The 17,936-nt window shown below is 37.8% G+C and overlaps 1 protein-coding gene across 1 annotated transcript in view; it reads left to right on the top strand.

Moving 5' to 3' along the window:
* Nucleotides 1-1,686: 1,686 nt before the first annotated feature.
* The window catches only part of LOC149846980 (uncharacterized), a 40,219-nt gene continuing 23,969 nt past the window's right edge, over nucleotides 1,687-17,936 (top strand). Inside the window, exon 1 of the mRNA XM_089992980.1 lies at nucleotides 1,687-2,033. Within this exon, the coding sequence (XP_089849106.1) occupies nucleotides 1,687-2,033 (347 nt within the window). The remainder of the gene's footprint in view (nucleotides 2,034-17,936) is intronic.

The following is a 17,936-nucleotide window of genomic DNA, read 5'->3' as shown; positions in this document are numbered from 1 at the left end:
TTATTTTAATCCATCCTCCTAAAAGACACATTTACATAAGATAAAAAAGAAATATTTTTGCAAAGTTTTTTTAAAAAGAATATCCAATCTAACAATTGATTTTTTTAAATGCATGACATTAATTAGATAAGGTAATTCAACTCCATCAGAATTGATCAACCAATATGCATTTTTAGGTAAGACATTTGACAATGTAGGCCCTGTATGGTGAATGAACTTCATGACCAATTCATTGACTTAAAAAGATCACTCAATCACATGTTTAATATAGCATCACTCAATCATTCATATTCTTCATTGTGCTAAGTTGCTATAAGCCTTTTTTAATCTAAGACCTGACCTAACATTATTGGTTAACCATAGATAATGATTATTATTCTCATGTCAAGAAGTATAAGGAATGTTAAGAACATGTTGATGTCATTCATGCACCATCATTTTCTTGGTTGTTCCTCAAGTAGTCATTTGATGTTAATCACATTCATCCGTAGGCACCAACATGTAGTTGCATTCATTTACAAGAACATTGTATACCGTTTTGGTGTGCCCAAAGACCTAGTGAGTGATAACTGTTTTTATTTTAAAAATAAGAAAGGTCAAAAGATGTGTAATAAAATTGGTCTAACCAAATACTTTTTTTGGCTCCCAGTTACTTCCAAGGTGATGGCCAAGCTAAAGCCACCAATAAATCATCATTTGCGTCAAAGAGAGAATTACAAGAATTGTTCATGATTGACATGATAAGTTACATGATGCCACACCACCATTTGTACACCCGCCAATGCAACCCCTTTAGATGGGTTGCATTGGCGGGTGCAATGGTTCTCACTCAATATAACTAACGACGGGTTGCATGTGTCTGTCACAATTGAAAAAATGCAAAAAACTGCAAATCATGAATTTATGTACTTTTGCATTTTTAGCGACAGTTTTCCACCACCCCAGTTCCGCTTGGACCTTTAGCCGAGGTCGAAATCGCTGTTAAATAAAAACTTAATGACACCTGCATCCTTTCAAGGGCGTTTGAGTAGGGATGGCAGTGGGGCGGGGCGGGGGACAAGGTTTCCACCCCCGCCCGCCTCAAAATTTTATCCTCCACCCCCGCCTCCATCCCCGTTTCATACCCTTCATCCCCGGTCCAAACGGGGATGAGGCGGGGCGGGGCGGGGATATTGCGGGGAAAAGTGGTCGGGGCGGGGATTAGGCGGGGATCGTGGCGGGGACGGGGCGGGGCGGGGCGGGGCGGGGAAAAGTGCACATCCACCCCCGCCCCGCCTCCGCGGCGGGGATGGATTTTATCCTCCACCCCCGCCTCCATCCCCGTTTCATACCTTTCATCCCCGGTCCAAACGGGGCGAGGCGAGGCGGGGCGGGGCCCCGCTTTCCCCCGGTCCACTGCCATCCCTACGTTTGAGGGTGGTTTCCAACCATCTCTAAAGAAAAAAAAAACGCGTAAATTCACGTTTTATCCTGAGCGCCGCCGCTCCACTATAGCTGCACACCTACTGCTTTTTAGCTTTTCAAAGAAGACAGAAATTCGGAATTTTGATCAGTTTGGATCCCTGGGATCAATCCTCGGTTTTAGTGGGATCCGATTGATGTTGTGTTGGAGTTCGGGTTGCACAATCAGTAACAGCGGGATTGTGTTGCCTCTCTCTCTCTGAATACACAGGCGTCGTCGTCGAGATGATCGCCGTGCACCGCCGGAATCCGTCCCTCCTCGTGCTTTCCCGGCGATTCTCCGACTCCCATATCGCTCTCGTCCTCAAGGAGATTGAAGGGATTCAATCTTCGAAGCCCAATGAATCACCGCCCTCCCCTCCCGTCGAACCTCGACCGTCCGATTCCGGCCGGAAGGTTGAGATCTCGCACCCGTGGTCGGAGTGGGTGGAGCTCATGGAGATGCTGCTTCGGAAGCGCTACATCGTCGGCAGCGGCTCTCTTTCCGGCACCCCAGACGCCTCCCTGAAGGACGCCAACAGGATCAGGACGGCTTCTCTCAACTTCGCCCGCGACCGTTTCGATATCATCAGGTCGGAAGCAATCGATTCCCCTTCTTTTTCTTCTCTTTCACTATTTAATGAATTTGAACGATATTGCCCATCATCATTTGGCTATTCCATTTCCTTTTCTCGTCACTGATCATTCATTATAGTAACACTTGCATTTTGAAAAAGAAAATGCTATTCTTTTAGCACAAGAAAGGCATTTCCAAAATCATGAAAGTTCATTTTTATACCAGGGGGAGCAAGCTCTCCAAATTTTTAGAACCGAGTTTCTCATAAAGCTTAAATAGTGTGAAAGAAGCTTATAGTTTCATGCTTCTGAAGCGAGTTTCCGAGGCTTTAAGAAACATTCTATAGCTATGGTTTGGGCCTACAATGCAACTCTAAAAGACCTACAGTCTAGGCTGAACATGAACTCTTCACTGTGGTTCTAGCTAGATCTGTATGATTGCATCTAGGTCAGCATTCTGGTTTCCAAGTGCGTTATTTTCCCTAGTTGGGAGGAAGATTCTTGAATTTGGACCTTCCTCTTGTGGGCCTGAAGTGTGAGATGATCAACTCCTATGAGCTCTTATGTGAATAAGACAATGCAAGAGGTTGTGATGTAGTTCTCATTACTGTGGTTGTGATGCCACTAGCTTAAATACGACATTGATTACGAAGAAACCTTTGCACCTGTTGCACGAATGGTCACTGTTAGGTGTTTGATCACCATTGTCTCTATTAAAAACTGGAACATTTATCAAATGGATGTCAAAAATGCTTTTTTAAATGGGGACCTTAATGAAGAAGTATATATGGATGCTCCTCCCGGCTTGGATGTTCCAAAGAGAAAAGTCTTTTGTTTGCAAAAAGCTCTTTATGGTTCAAAACAAGCTCCTAAGGCTTGGTATGATCGATTTAATGAAGTAATGGTTCAAAATAGGTTTGTTTCATGCTACACTGACACTGCTCTGTTTGTTAAAAGGTCTGATGCAGGTATTATGATTTTACTACTATATGTTGATGATATGTTGATAACAGATAGTGACATAAAGGTCATCAAAGGTATTAAAAACACTTTGAAAGAAAGATTTGAAATGTCAGATTTGGGGTATCTAGCTTATTTTCTTGGTATTGAGGTAGCCTATTCTCATAGAGGTTATTTTTTGTCTCAAACTAAACTTGCATGTGAGATTCTTGACAGATCTGGTATTACTGATGATAAAATTTGTGAAACTCCTAAAATTGTGGGATAAAAAATGAAAATCGATGATGGGATTTCGTTGAAGGATCCTACTCCCTACTGGCAGCTTGTGGGGTCTCTAATGTATCTTAGCATCACAAGGCCAAACATCTCACATGCCGTGCACGTTGCAAGCCAATTCCAGCATGCTTCTACATCCGTTTATATGGGCGCTGTTCTCCGAGTTGTCAGATACATAAGGGGAACTATCAACAAGAGAGTTTTTCTTTTCTCATCCTCTGAATTAAATTTGATTGCATATACTGACTTTAATTGGGGAGGTGACCCAAATAACCGTCACTTCACTACAGGCTTTTGTATTTTTTTCGGTGAATCCCTAATCTCATGGAGATGCAAGAAACAACAAAAGGTGTCTCTATCATTCACAGAAGCAGAATATCGAGCCATGACTTCTACAACTATGAAAATTGTGTAGATTCATCAACCGTTATAGGGATTCAGGTTCAAGGATCCACTAAGTTATGTTGTGATAATAAGAGTACAATCTACATTGTCAAAAATCACACATTTCATGAACGCACAAAGCATATTGAGATGGACTGCCACCAGAGTTACCTGAAACACACATGCATAAGGGGAACCGCGCTTCCCCGAGACGCACTTCGGAAGTGCGAAACGTGGCGCTTTCGAAATGCACGATGAAGCGCACGTAAAAAAGAAGAAACACGTCCCCCTTTAAAGGGAAACACGTCCCCCTTTAAAGGGAGACGCGTCCCCCTTTCATGGGGTACGCGTTTCCCTTTAAAGGGGGACGCGTCCCCCCTGAAAGGGGGATACATTTACAAAATGTCTTTTTTACCATTTTTAAAAATGAGATTAACACGTGAAAAACAAGAAACTAATTTTTTTTTCCGAATAAGGGCAAAACAGGTATTTTAAAAAAAATCGTGAAAACTTAATAACAAAGACTTAGGGTTTTGTTTTTCACTCGACTCCTCTCTCTCTCTCTCTCATTTTTGGCCACGGACAACCGGCGACCTCCTCCGATCGGCGACCTCCGACGATCTGCGACCTCCGACGATCTGCGACCTCTGATGATCGACGACCGACGACCTCCTCCTTTGTTGACATCCGACGACCGAAGACCTCCTCGAGCGACGTTGGCAATGTCTCTATTTAGGTATGTTCTCCTCTCTCATCCACTGACGTCCGACGAGCTCTCTCTTTCGATTCACTCTCCTCTCTCATCTACTATTCGATCCATCCATGTGTAATCAACGAGCACAGTTACCATAGATATGTTGGTACACCCCCTGTGATACAGGCTTTAGACTCGAATGATCAAGATTGTTTCCTTGTATAGACTCGAATAGGGGCTATCGCTCCCTTGTATAAGAACAATTGTGGGTACACCCTCTGTGATACGGGCGGAACACTGACTGTCTTTTCTGATTCAGGTATCAGTTTTCTGATTTGGGTTTTAAATGAACATAAAAAGATCTAATTTCTTTTAAGGACTTTTTGCTGAGATTTTAATTCTGTTTAAATTAGATATGTTGGTTTAAATGTTGATCTGCTTGTTTCTTATACTAGGTTCACGAATGATCAAGATTGTTTCTGTTTGAAATAAATTGATTGGTGTTATAGTTTTTTAATATGCATCCTTCTAAAATGGGTTCACAGTTTCGCACTGATTGTAGTTAAATCGATTGATCGATGCTTGTGTTTCGATGTTTATTACGAACATGTTTTCAAGAATCATATATATAACCTTATGGGTTTTATACACAAATTTTACTATATGCATTGAGTCTTGGACTCTTGGCTGATTCATGTACTGATTCGTTAAATTTTATTTGATGGCCATTAAACCAAAATTTCTAATAAGAATAAATAGAACTATAGTCTGCAGTTTTTTTAGATTGGATTTATCAGGCTTCTACCTATTTGTGATTTCCTGGTTTAAATTAAATCTGTAGTGTTTCAACTGTTTGTTTGTTTGAGATTTAGTTTAATTAAACTTGAGTTTTAAGGCTTGATGCTTTCCTCTGTATTCATTACGAGTGTTAATGCTATTAGAAAAAGGAAATCTGATTGGTTTCACAGTTCTGAAATTTAGATTGTGATTGCAAAGCTGTGTGTGATACATATTGTCTGGATTATTTTAAGAAATGAGCATAATTAGTTTATGTGCGCTGACACTGAAGTTGTTTAGTAAACCCCACGGTATTTTACGTGAATTTGATTGCAAGGGACGTTCATGGTTCACTTTGGGTCTCTTATTTTTCCCTTTTGTTTCTGCATTCCACTCTCCATCTTTTGCTGTTACAACAACAACAACAACAACAACAACTACGCCTTCATCCCAAAACAATTGGGGTCAGCGATATGAACCAACAAAGAAAATCATTATGTGTCTTCCACATGAATCCTTCTCCTCCATTCATTTCTATCCAATGCCATGTCCTTGGTGAGGTTCAAAGCATTCATATCCTTTCTTATCACCTCCATCCATGTCTTCCTAGGCCTACCCCGACCTCTTTTATCTAATATATTTTCCCATTTCTCCATCCTTCTAACTGGAGCATCATTAGGCCTTCGTCGAATATGTCCAAACCACCGTAAACGATTCTCTCTCATCTTATTTTCAATGGGTGCAACGCCTACTTTCTTACGTATCTCCTTGTTCCGAATCTTATCTTTTATTGTATTTCCACACATCCATCTCAGCATACGCATCTCAGCTACACTCATTTTTTGAATATGATGTCTCTTGGCAGCCCAACATTCCGTACTATATAGTAAAGCGGGCCTAATAGTCATCCTATAAAACTTCCCCTTAAACCGCAATGGCATTCTACGATCGCACAACACTCCAGTTGCACTTTTCCATTTCATCCACCCAACCTTTATCCTATGATTTACATCTCCATCAATTTCTCCATACTTTTGAATGATAGATCCCAAATATTTGAAAGAATCATCCACCGGTATTTCGTGCTCACCAAGCTTCACTACACTCCCATCACTACTTCGTTGCTTACTAAATCGACATTCCATGTATTCTGTCTTACTCTTACTCAACTTAAAACCTCTTGCTTCCAATGTCTGTCTCTATAATTCTAACTTAGCATTAACCTCAACTCTAGACTCATCAATCAAAACAATATCATCAGCAAACAACATACACCACGGCACATTTTCTTGAATTGATCTCGTAAGCTCATCCATTACTATAGCAAATAGGAAAGGGCTTAAAGCAGATCCTTGATGTAACCCAACCGTTATAGGAAAATTGGTTGTCACCCCTCCACAAGTGCGGACATTGGTTACTACTCCTTCATACATATCTTTAATTATACTAATGTACTTGAGAGAAACACCTTTCTTCATCATTGTCCACCAGAGAACGTCCCTAGGTACTCTATCGTAAGCCTTCTCCAAATCAATAAAAACCATATGTAAATCTTTGTTCCTCTCTCTATTTCTCTCAATAAGTTGTCTAAGAAGATGTATAGCTTCCATAGTTGATCTTCCAAGCATAAAACCAAATTGATTCTCCGATATCATGACAATCTTCCTCAACCTAGACTCAATCACCCTCTCCCAAAGTTTCATAGTATGACTCATGAGTTTTATACCACGATAGTTTGTGCAATCTTGTATATCACCCTTATTCTTATATAGAGGCACCAAAGTACTCTTCCTCCACTCATTAGGCATCTTATTTGTCCACCAAATCTTGTTAAAAAGATTTGTCAACCATTCTAAACCTTTCTCTCCCAAGCATTTCCAAGCCTCTATAGGTATACCATCTGGGCCAACTGCCCTTCTTGATTTTATTTTCTTCAAAGCCTCTGCAATTTCTTTCTTTTGAATCTTGCGCATGAAGTCACGATTCATCTCATGAAAAGGAATTGAAAAGTCTCCAAGATCCTGAGCATGACTTTCATTAAATAGCTTATGAAAATAATCTTTCTATCTCTCCTTAATCTCCTCATCTTTGACTAAAACCCTTTGCGTTTCATCTTTGATACATCTAACCATACCCAGATCCCTCGATTTCCTATCTCTCATCTTTGCAAGCCTATAAATATCCTTCTCACCCTCTTTGGTATCCAACTTGTCATAAACCTCCTTATATACCTTATCCCTCGCGTTCCAAACTACTTTTTTAGCTTCCTTATTTGCTATCATATACTTCTCCAAATTCTCATTATCACGATTTTTTACTTAGATTTCTATAACACTCTTTTAACCTTAATAGCTAATTTGACATCCTCGTTCCACCACGATGTATCCTTACCCAGCGGTGCACCACCTTTAGACTCACCCAATACCTCCTTAGCCACCTTTCTCATGCCACCCGCTATCTTATTCCACATAGATTCTGAATCCTCATCGAGACACCAATCAACTTCCTTAACTACCCGCTCTACAAACATTCCTTGTTTAGCTTCTTTCAGTGCCCACCACTTAATTCTAGGATCTATCATATGTCTATCCCTTTTGTGGTATTGTCTAATTCTAAGATCTAAAATTAAGACTCTATGTTGTGTAGCTACACTTTCTCCCGGTATAACCTTACAATCGATGCAACAACCCCTATCTCTCTTTCTAAGTAGGAAAAAATCTATCTGACTCGTATTAACCCCACTTTTAAATGTTACTAGGTGAGACTCCCTCTTCCTAAACCAAGTGTTTGCTAAGATCATATCATACGACAAACCAAAATCTAAAATCTTTTCTCCACTTTCGTTTCTTTCTCCTATACCATAGCCTCCATGGATACTCTCAAATCCATTCCTACTAATGCCTACATGCCCATTAAGGTCACCGCCGATGAAAAGCCTTTCTCCATAAGATATCCCTTGTACTACTCCATCTAAATATTCCCAAAATTGACGCTTAATGGAATCATCTAAACCTACTTGAGGTGCATAAACACTAATAATATTAATAATATTCGTACCTAATACTAATTTAATAAGTAAAATCCTATCACCCTTCCTACGGACCTCAACTACATTATCTATAAACTCACGACTCAATACAATCCCTACTCCATTCCTATTCCTATTTATTCCTGTATACCAAATCTTATATCCCCAAGGTTCTATCACTTTTGCTTTCTCACCTACCCATTTGGTCTCTTGTAGACATAAAATATCAATCTTTCTCCTACACATAACATCTACTAACTCTACCAACTTACCAGTTAAAGATCCTATGTTCCAAGTGGCTAACCTAATTTTATGGTCTTGGACTAACTTCTTTACCCCCACCCATCCCACAAAGGGAGGGAACCCTTGCCTATTTGACACCACACCCGGGCGCCGGTGTGACGCGTCGCTTTCGGGCGACGACCTAGCAACCCTTGCCCATTTATCACTGCCTCCGAGCCTATATAGTACAGCGCGTCGCTCAGTTGGGAACGCCCCAACAAAATTCTCATATAGGTTCATATTCATAGGGTATGACTAACTTTTTATGGTGACTGTCACAGGCCTACCGCAACCCTCCTCCTTTATCCGGGCTTGGGACCGGCAGTGTATAACTAAACAGTTATACACAGGCGGAGTTCATCTTTTGCTGTTAATAATAGTTTTTTTTAAAGTGTTTTAAAATGATTCCTATACTTTTATGATGTAGGTATATTTTCCTGTTCTTTGCTTCATTAATGACCATAACAAGCTATGATCAAGATAGTTATGATGACGATAATGATTCTTTGTACAATTTGGAGCATGAATCGTCTAGTGGTGTTGGGAAGGATAATGCAAGAAAGGGCAAGACCAAGAGGTCTTCTGATTGTCCATATCAGTTTGAGGACAAAAATAAAAATTGTTTTGATGAGGAAGATGAAGAAGAATATGACTTGGATGACTACTATTCCGAAGATGATCAAGATGATTGTAATAACCTCAATTTTTGTAATTTATTTATTTAAATTTATTTGAAAATAACGGGTACTTTTCTAAATTTGGGCCTCGGATCCGTTACCGGATCCATAAAAGAATGCGTAAATAGCCCACAATAGGGTATTAAAACTATACTTATAATATTTAAATAAATAATTAATAGTATAAGAAAAAAAACCCCAAGTATTTAAGGTTGGATCCGTGTTTGGACCCAAATGGATCCAACATATGGATCTAAGGTCCATAAAGTGGTCTTTATATCCATATCTATAATAAAACTAATAATAATAATAATAATAATAATAATAATAAGAAATAAATAAAATTTTAAAATTTTCTTAATTTATCCGAGGATCCACAGTTGGATCCATTCGGATCCAACTTGTGGATCCATATAGATTGGGGCCGGGTTACGGGACTCGGGTTCGGACCCGAGCCGCGCCCCTGTAGCAGCCCTTTTAAAAAGAAAAGGGGCAACCCGATAAGGGTTGCCCGATAAGTTTGAAACAAAGGAAGAAAGGGGGGGGGGGTTAGGGTTCTGAGAGAGAACCCTAACCGAAATCGCCGGAAGGAAAGAGAGGGAGGCTTGAAGCGCAGCCGCTGGAGGGAAGGGGGCTCCGATTTCACCGGGCCTTCCTCTTCAAAAGGGGTCCCAAGTGGGTCTCTTTCCCCGATTCCCATGTCTCTCTCCCTCTCGTTTTCGTGCTCATCGGAGGGAGCTCAGTCGCCGGCAAAGCTCCGGCTACCTGCTGCCATCGCCAACCTCTAGCGAGCACCCTGTCACGGCAGTGAGAGGAGCATCACCAGCCGACTCTGCTTTGCGTTCCCAGCCTCCGATCGCCGGAAAAACTTAAAAAGGTACGAGTTTTTCTTTTGGGTTAAGTGAGGAAAACGAACATGGATTCGATTTCCATGAAGTATTTTAGGGTGAAAGCATGTGGGTGAGTAAATCCAAGCATTTACTCTAGGATCCATGGACAAAATCCATGTGTATTCATTTTTTTTTTGTATGCTATTGCGGAATAATACTCATGTAGTGGTGTTTTTACATTAAAACAGAAGGTTTGAAATAAAACCAAAAACATGGTTGAACGTAAGTTATGAACTTTATAAACCCGAGTATGTTTGAGTTATGCAAGCATACATGCTGTTCTGAAATTTTTGGGATTTTGGTATGCTGTCAGCAATAAAAGAAAAAAAAAATAGAGTTAATAAATTTTTATTTTCATGATTAGGGCCCAGGCATTCAGTCGGCTGGGCTGTGTACCAGACCCAGCCAACTGGGTCGGCTGGGTGGGTTTGGCTGTGTGTTAGACCCAGTTTTGGCCGGGCCATTTGTTCAAATTTTTTAAGATACATGTGGTGTTCCCTAAATTTCCAGATTTCATTAACTGGGTGTATTTCAAAGCATGTAATTAAATTGATTTTGAACTTCTGGTTATGGCTATATATACTGACGTGGAATTTTTTTTGGGGGGGGGGGTTTAATAAAGTTTACTTCAGATTTATTATGTCAATCTGAATCAGTTATTTGAACCTGATTTGTTAGAATGAATCGAGATTGCATCCATTTTAAACTCTGATATGTCTTGGTTAACTAAATAATGTATTGAAATTTTGATTTTTTTTGTTTAGAAACTGTTAAAGCTTAATCATTTTGGACATTTAAGTAAACCTGAGACTAATAGGGGTTGAGCCTGGTGGTTGTGGAGCCTCATCCGAGTGCATCGGCTGGGCATTTTCGGCCTTAGCCCCAGCTGATTACATGTCGGCTGGATAATGATTTTTGGGCTCGGTGTGTCTTCATTTTGGGTTGGGTGCAGTTAACAGATTGCTTTTGTTGTAATGGGTATGGCAGGCTGCACTGTTACAGAGAAAATTTTCTAATATGAATAGTCCTTGCGTTGGATCGAATCTGAAACAAAAGACCCACTTAGCATGCAAATTCTAGAATTTGCTTTCTTGTATTAAACCGGCCATCTACATGCTAAAGAATGGATTATTTTCAGATGCATTTACTTGACATAATATGTTGAATTAAAGTAATATCACGAGGCTGCATCTTATGCATGTGTGTACATTGCATCATTGTTCACTTGTTTATTTGAGAAGATTCATGAATAGAGGCATTTAATTGGCATGATTATGTGATCACATGCATATGAAGCTTGTCTAGTTCATAACTCAAAAGTTTGCATACACGAATATGCATCGCGAAACATGGGAAGTGAATGCTTGTTCGAAATTATTGTTGTAAGAGAGTGTACTTGTGCATAGACCCATATGGAATTTAGATGCTTTTGCAGGGTCAAAATGGCATGGTTGTTCGTATGTTTTAATTGGATCGATTCATGAATGAACTCTTGCATTTGACACGAGTATCTGCATGTCATGAAAACATGCATATAACGTGGGTGTGTGAATTTATGCTTATGCTTATGAAATTATTGTTTCATGCACAACTTGCATACATGAATGTGCATTGAAAAGCATGTGAAAAGAATGCATAAGTGGCATACTCTTTATGATTTTTGCTTATGAATGCAGTGATGATCAAATTGGATCATCAGGGCTGGGTGAGCTTCGAGAACCAGTTGTTCTCTGTTTTAGTTATTTTGATGCATTGCAATAAATCAAATGTGATATTATTGTTTTACCGCACTGTTCTATGTTGTCACGGGCTGTGGTCCCGTGAAAAGCTTAGCATGCTGATGTGCAAGCTTATGTTATTAATTCTGCATGTAAATTGCAAATGTAAAAGAGATGAATTAATAACCAGATAAAAGAAAGTAAAAGAACAGTGTAATTCACTTTCTCCTTGATGTCCCTGCTTTAGCGTGAGAATCTTGGATGTTGCGGTTTGGGGAAAACCGTGAGGATACAAAAACTCTGTGTGCATTGTTGCCCCTGAACCCGATATTGAGGTTATTCTCCTGGCCACGGTTTTAGGGAGAGTCCGCCACTTTTCCTAGGGGTGGTGTGTTTTGACACAACTGTTGTTTTGATATACCAATAAAGTGACGCCAGTGGATGCTGTTTTCCATGGTGTCCCTGATTTTGGATGCTGTTTTCCAAGGTTCCGATGGATGGTGCTGTTTCCTGATATCGGTCGAGGGCTAAGTTTGGAACCCGGTAATAAAATACAAATTGTGTGTGAAGTTATCCCGAGAATCCTATTTGACATCGGGGATTGTGCCCGTTTGGTGTATCCGCGGACAATAATAAATTAAAAAAGAGGAACTTAAAGATTGTGTGCATTTAATAGGACATGCATATTGAAAGAGGGGAGCTTAAATGAAAGATAATAAGGGTTCATGCATTGCACATAAATCATGCATATTCTTGCTATGCATTAGTTCATGCATGTTTACCTGTTCACTTGGTTATTATATGTTGATCATTGCAGGATGTTGATCTTTGTTGCATTTAATTTCCTTATTGATTAAGTTGTGATCAATGTTAATTACTTCGTGTTCCATTATGTTCAATGTTTAATTCTGCATGAATGGTTAATTGTCTTATGAATTGATTATAACTATATTCCTCAAAATATTACATGGATCTTATTTATGTTTTTTTTTCTTATTTGATTCATTAGGGAAACCTGTACGCAGAATTCTTCGAATTTCTGACCCTCTTCATTTATTGGTTTTTCCCAGACACAGGTGATTAGTGAAACCGACTCGCTTCTAAGGGAATACGAGAGTCACGTTTACTTCAGACAGCTTCACTTACGGACATAGTGGCTCTACTTTTGTTTTCTTTTAGTTCTTATTTCCTGCAATTTGTTATTTCACTTTTGACATTGAATATGACTCTTATTGATTCATTAATAAAAGAGTTCAGTTGGTTGGTTATGAATGATAAATGTAAGTTGTTTGTGGTGTGTGGTTATCCAACTGAAATTAGAACTGTAGGGACCCCAGGTCTCTGGGAAGTTTTCCGCAACTCTTAGAAAAAAAAAATATATTCCGCATTTTTCAAAGGTACGAGTTGGGGTCGTTACAATGATGAACCACCTAGCATGCATAAAACAATAGTGCTATGGCGTCATGTATTGAAACAAAAGAAGAGTGGGCAAGGAAAGCAAGGTGAAACCCAGGTTTTTATGTGCAGGCACTGCAAAAATATTTATCATGGGTCATATACTCGAGTTTTTGCACATCTCATGGGATCTTCAAAATGACAAAGTGTTGGGATTGCCTTTTGCCCTTTAGTTGCAAAAAATGCAGAATTGGCAAAAAAAATTAAGAGGCAAGTTTGCAGAGTGAAGGTTTCATCAAGTGCATTTGAGTTAAGGAGATCAAGAATTGATAATCCGAAGAAGCCTATTAGTATGACTACATCATCTAGTGGAAGCCGAAAAACAGTTGATATTCGTGATACCTTTAAAAAAGTAGAAAGAGATGATGTAGATCACAAAATTATCAGATTTTTGTGTGCAAATGACATACCTTTCAATGTGCTTCGATCACCATATTGGGAAGAGATGATATCTGCAGTTAGTAAAGTGCCTGGATATAAACCCCTATCATATGAAAAAATGCGAACAACGTTGCTTGACAGTGAGAAAGAGTGTGTTCACAGAGAGTTAAATGAATTTCGAGAAAAGTTTGAGGAGTTTGGAGTTTTCATTGTCTTAGACGGTTGGACAAATATCAAGAACAAACACTTGATAAATATACTTGCCTCAAATTTTTTTGGCTCGATGTTCTTATATGCAAGCGATTTTTCTAATGTGCAACAGTCAGCTGCAAACATTGCCGAGTTTTTGAAGACGGGATTTAGACTTGTGGGGCCTTCTAATGTAGTGCAAGCGATTACAGACAATGCAACAAATTGCAAGTTAGCAGGTGAAGAATTAAAACAAACATATAAGTATATTTTTTGGTCACCTTGTGTTGTGCACACACTTAATTTGATCTTTAAGGATTTGGCACATGAGTTTCATTGGTTGGGAGAAACATATTTGCAGAGTAAAGAAATTGTGAAGTATATTACAAATCATTCAAAGGCACTAACAATCTTTAGAAGCAATGAAAAATTAGAGTTAATAAAGATTGCAAAAACAAGGTTTGCTTCACATTATACTATAAAGCGCTTTTTTGATGTGAGGGAGAGCTTGAGGCTCACAGTAATTTCAGATAGATGGAGCGAGTGGAAGCAGTCATGCATGGATGAAACTATGAAAAAAAAGGCTGTTACAACAAAAACAACTGTTCTTGACAAAGAATATTGGGATTCTGTACGTTTAGCATTATTGATTACAAAACCCATATATAAGATGATTAAATTTTGTGATCAGGAAGACCCTATAATTGATGAAGTGTATGAAAGCATGGACAATATGTTGGGGAAAATTGAAGACAATCTAAAAGGACAACCAGATTTGTATGAAAAAATTCATAAGATTGTCTCAAATAGATGAGATAGAATGAATGTGCCTCTCCATAATCTAGCCCACATGCTTACTTCAAAATATTACGAGTTGGAGTATCTCAAGATCCCAACAGCAGGAGAGGTCAAACGAGTTTTTTCTGGTAAAAATTTTATTCTATCTATTTAATAAAGTTTAAAGTTTAATGATTTAATTATTTTATTATTTCATTTGCATTTTCTTGTTATAGTTATTAAACAATTTTTTTGCAGAAAAAGATAATGATATCTTAGACGGTGCAATGCTCGCGCTTGAAGTGATATCTGTTGGAAATGAAGAACTATCTACACTTTATAGGTCACAACTTATGACTTTTGCATCAAGAAGTGAAAGATTTAGCCGAAATGCAACAAGAATAGATGCACTGAATCCTACAATGTCGGTGCTTAATTGGTGGCATTTTTATGGTGGTGATACACCTGAGTTGAGGGCATTAGCCATTAAGGTTTTATCTCAACCTATTAGCACATCTTCTGCAGAAAGAGTGTGGAGTACCTATAGTTATATTCACAATGTTAAAATAAATAGGCTCAATGAAGATCGTGTTGATACCTTAGTGTATATTCATTCCAATCTTCGATTGATTGACATATATGATTAAATTATGTTGTACTTTTGTTTTGGTATTTTTTTTCTTTTTTCTATCATTGATTATTTATTACCATTCATATTTTATATTCTTGTTATAAAAAGGTGCAATAATCGCTACAAAGAAGGACCTAGTCGAAAATGAGATATCAATCCAGAACTTTCTATTGTAGAAGAAAATACGTTGAGATTAAAGGACATGCGTTTAAGAGATTTGGATGATAGTGCACAACAATCAAGCACTATTTCCAAATCCAAACCCAAAGATGCACAAACAAGAGCTTCATTACCTCCAATAATCATACGTACAAATGAAGTTGAAGATGATACAAATCAATCCAACAGAGCTAATAGAACTACAAATATACAAGAGCGACCATCAGTTCCTCAAGGTCGGATTGATCGTTTCTTTAGCAGGAGACCTAGGCAAGGTATGATGATATTGTGTTTTTTATATTTTAAATTATGGTTTTTGAATATTTTAATTTTTTAACGTATTCATTATAGGAAATGAAGGAAGGAGCAGAAGACATGGTCGTGGAGGACAAGAAACACGTGATGATGCAGAAAGTTCGCGATCTATTGCTGACTTGAAGGGGGAAGATAAAGATGACAGATTAATGAACTCTTGAATTATTAATTATTTTTTTGATGATGTAGTTGGAGTAGTCCAACTTAAAAACTTTTATGTTACTTTTTTGTCATAGTCTTGTAATATTTTGTTGGTAAACTGTAGTTTTATTTTGAATCTTGCATGATGAAGTGAAATAGTGAATCATGTTAATTTTAAGTTTAGAGTTTAGAACTTTTTAGCTTATAATTTACAGTTTAGAAATTTATATCTTAAAAATTTAACCATATCTCTATGTAATCTGAGTTTATTGATTTTTCATTTTCTATGTTACAGTGATGACAAAATTTACAACAATCACAACATCAAATAACAAGTCATTTGATTCTTTCGTTGAAAATATATACTTTTTAATCAAATTTAATTGTTTTCTTAATGCATTATTTAGTGTTTGCATGCATTTGTTAAATGGTTGCAACAAGAATGCAAATTATGATATTTTCTTGATGTATGATTTTTTAAATGCTTGACAGTTGCAATATGATTCATTTGTTAGATAATTACAACTTATATTATTTATTGTCTTAGATATATGTTTTATTTTGTTAATGATGACATAAATCTTATTTTTTGATAAAATAAAAATATAATATTATAATTACATTTTCGCTTCCCTTTCGATTCTTATTCGCTTTTAGCTTCTCACTCGAATCCTATGTTGCTTCCGAGACGCTTCTTAGGTCGCTTCCGAGACACTTCCTGGTTCGCTCCTAAGTCGTCCTGCGCTTCCCGCTTCTTAAAATTTTAGAAGTGCCTCGCTTCCCGCTTCCTGTATCGCTTCCCGCTCCCGCTTCCTCGACTGACAACTCTGACTGCCACTATGTTAGAGAAGCATACTTGCAAAGAATTATAGATCTTTCATACGTGACTTCAGAATATCAGTTGGTAGATTTCTTCACCAAGGCTCTATGCTCTCCCAGATTCAATTTTCTTCTTGGCAAATTCGTGGTCATTTCGCCCTAAGTTTGAGGGAGGGTGTTAAATTGTATGTCCTATGTACATATATTTTTATATGTATATAACGAGAGATACATATGCATATATGTATCATACATATATGTATATGTATCTATTGTTATATATATATATATATATATATATATATATATATATATATATATATATATATATAAAAGTATATATTTTTCCTTCATGTAACCCCAAGGGTATTTTTGTCTTTTGTTCTATTTTACGCATATTTACATTTATAAATATGTTTGTAATTTATTTCTTTTTTTTTCTTCTTTTCCTTTTTTTTCTTCTTTTCTTTCTTTTTTATTTGTTGACTTAGTCAACCTTGGAGGGGGGTCCAACACTAGTCGTTGGACCCCTCCAACGATTAGATTTCTAACCATTAGAGGGGCTCCAATGACTAGTGGGAGCCCCTCCAAGGTTTCCTCTCCTCTATAAAAGGGGTTGAACCCCTATTGTAAAATCATCCAATGCTTGGAGCATTGTTCTCCAACTTCAATAAAATTCTTTATATTTTTGCATTTGGGTTCTCTTTTTGTACCTTTGCATACATTGTTCTAAGTGTTCTTGTGCCTTTGCACCTCTCCCTTGTGGTGGTTGTGCGTATTTAGCACTATATCTCTTTTGAGATAGTTTCACACTTACATCATGCATTTTTTATGATTTATTTTATGCATAAACTCTCAAATATGTGTAAGGAAATAGAACCCCAAACGAAACTTCAAAAAGAAGCTCACCAAAGATCTTTCTTAATGAACACAAAGGTTCATTCAACACACTCATAAGAACCGAAATACTCAAAAGAGTGCACACACCAAGAGAAAAAAATTTATCTCATTAAGGTGGGATAAACCCACAAAAAGTAATAATCAACCAAGAAGTAAAAACCCATATTTATAGGGCTGAAAAGAAGTTAGAGATGGGGTGTCATTGGGCTCCCAACGTCTCTAATTAGAGCCCTTGGGAGTCCAACGTCTCCTATTGCTGTTTTATGCTTTATTGACTGAAAAGTCAATAAAGGCATTAAGCCTATTTGAATGTCCAGAAAAAAGTTGCTTTATGCTTTATTGACTGAAAAGTCAATAAAGGCATTAAGCCTATTTGAATGTCCAAAAAATAGAAAGTTATTCTAACTAGCGTAATTCTAACTAAACTAAGAAACTAAACTAAAAAAAAAGATTACATATGATGGAGG

This window comes from Nuphar pumila, chromosome 2, assembly GCF_984573655.1.
Source record: "Nuphar pumila chromosome 2, dmNupPumi1.hap1.1, whole genome shotgun sequence".
NCBI lineage: Eukaryota > Viridiplantae > Streptophyta > Magnoliopsida > Nymphaeales > Nymphaeaceae > Nuphar > Nuphar pumila.
The sequence above is the reverse complement of the archived record's forward strand: the minus strand, read 5'-3'. Positions and strand labels throughout refer to the sequence as shown.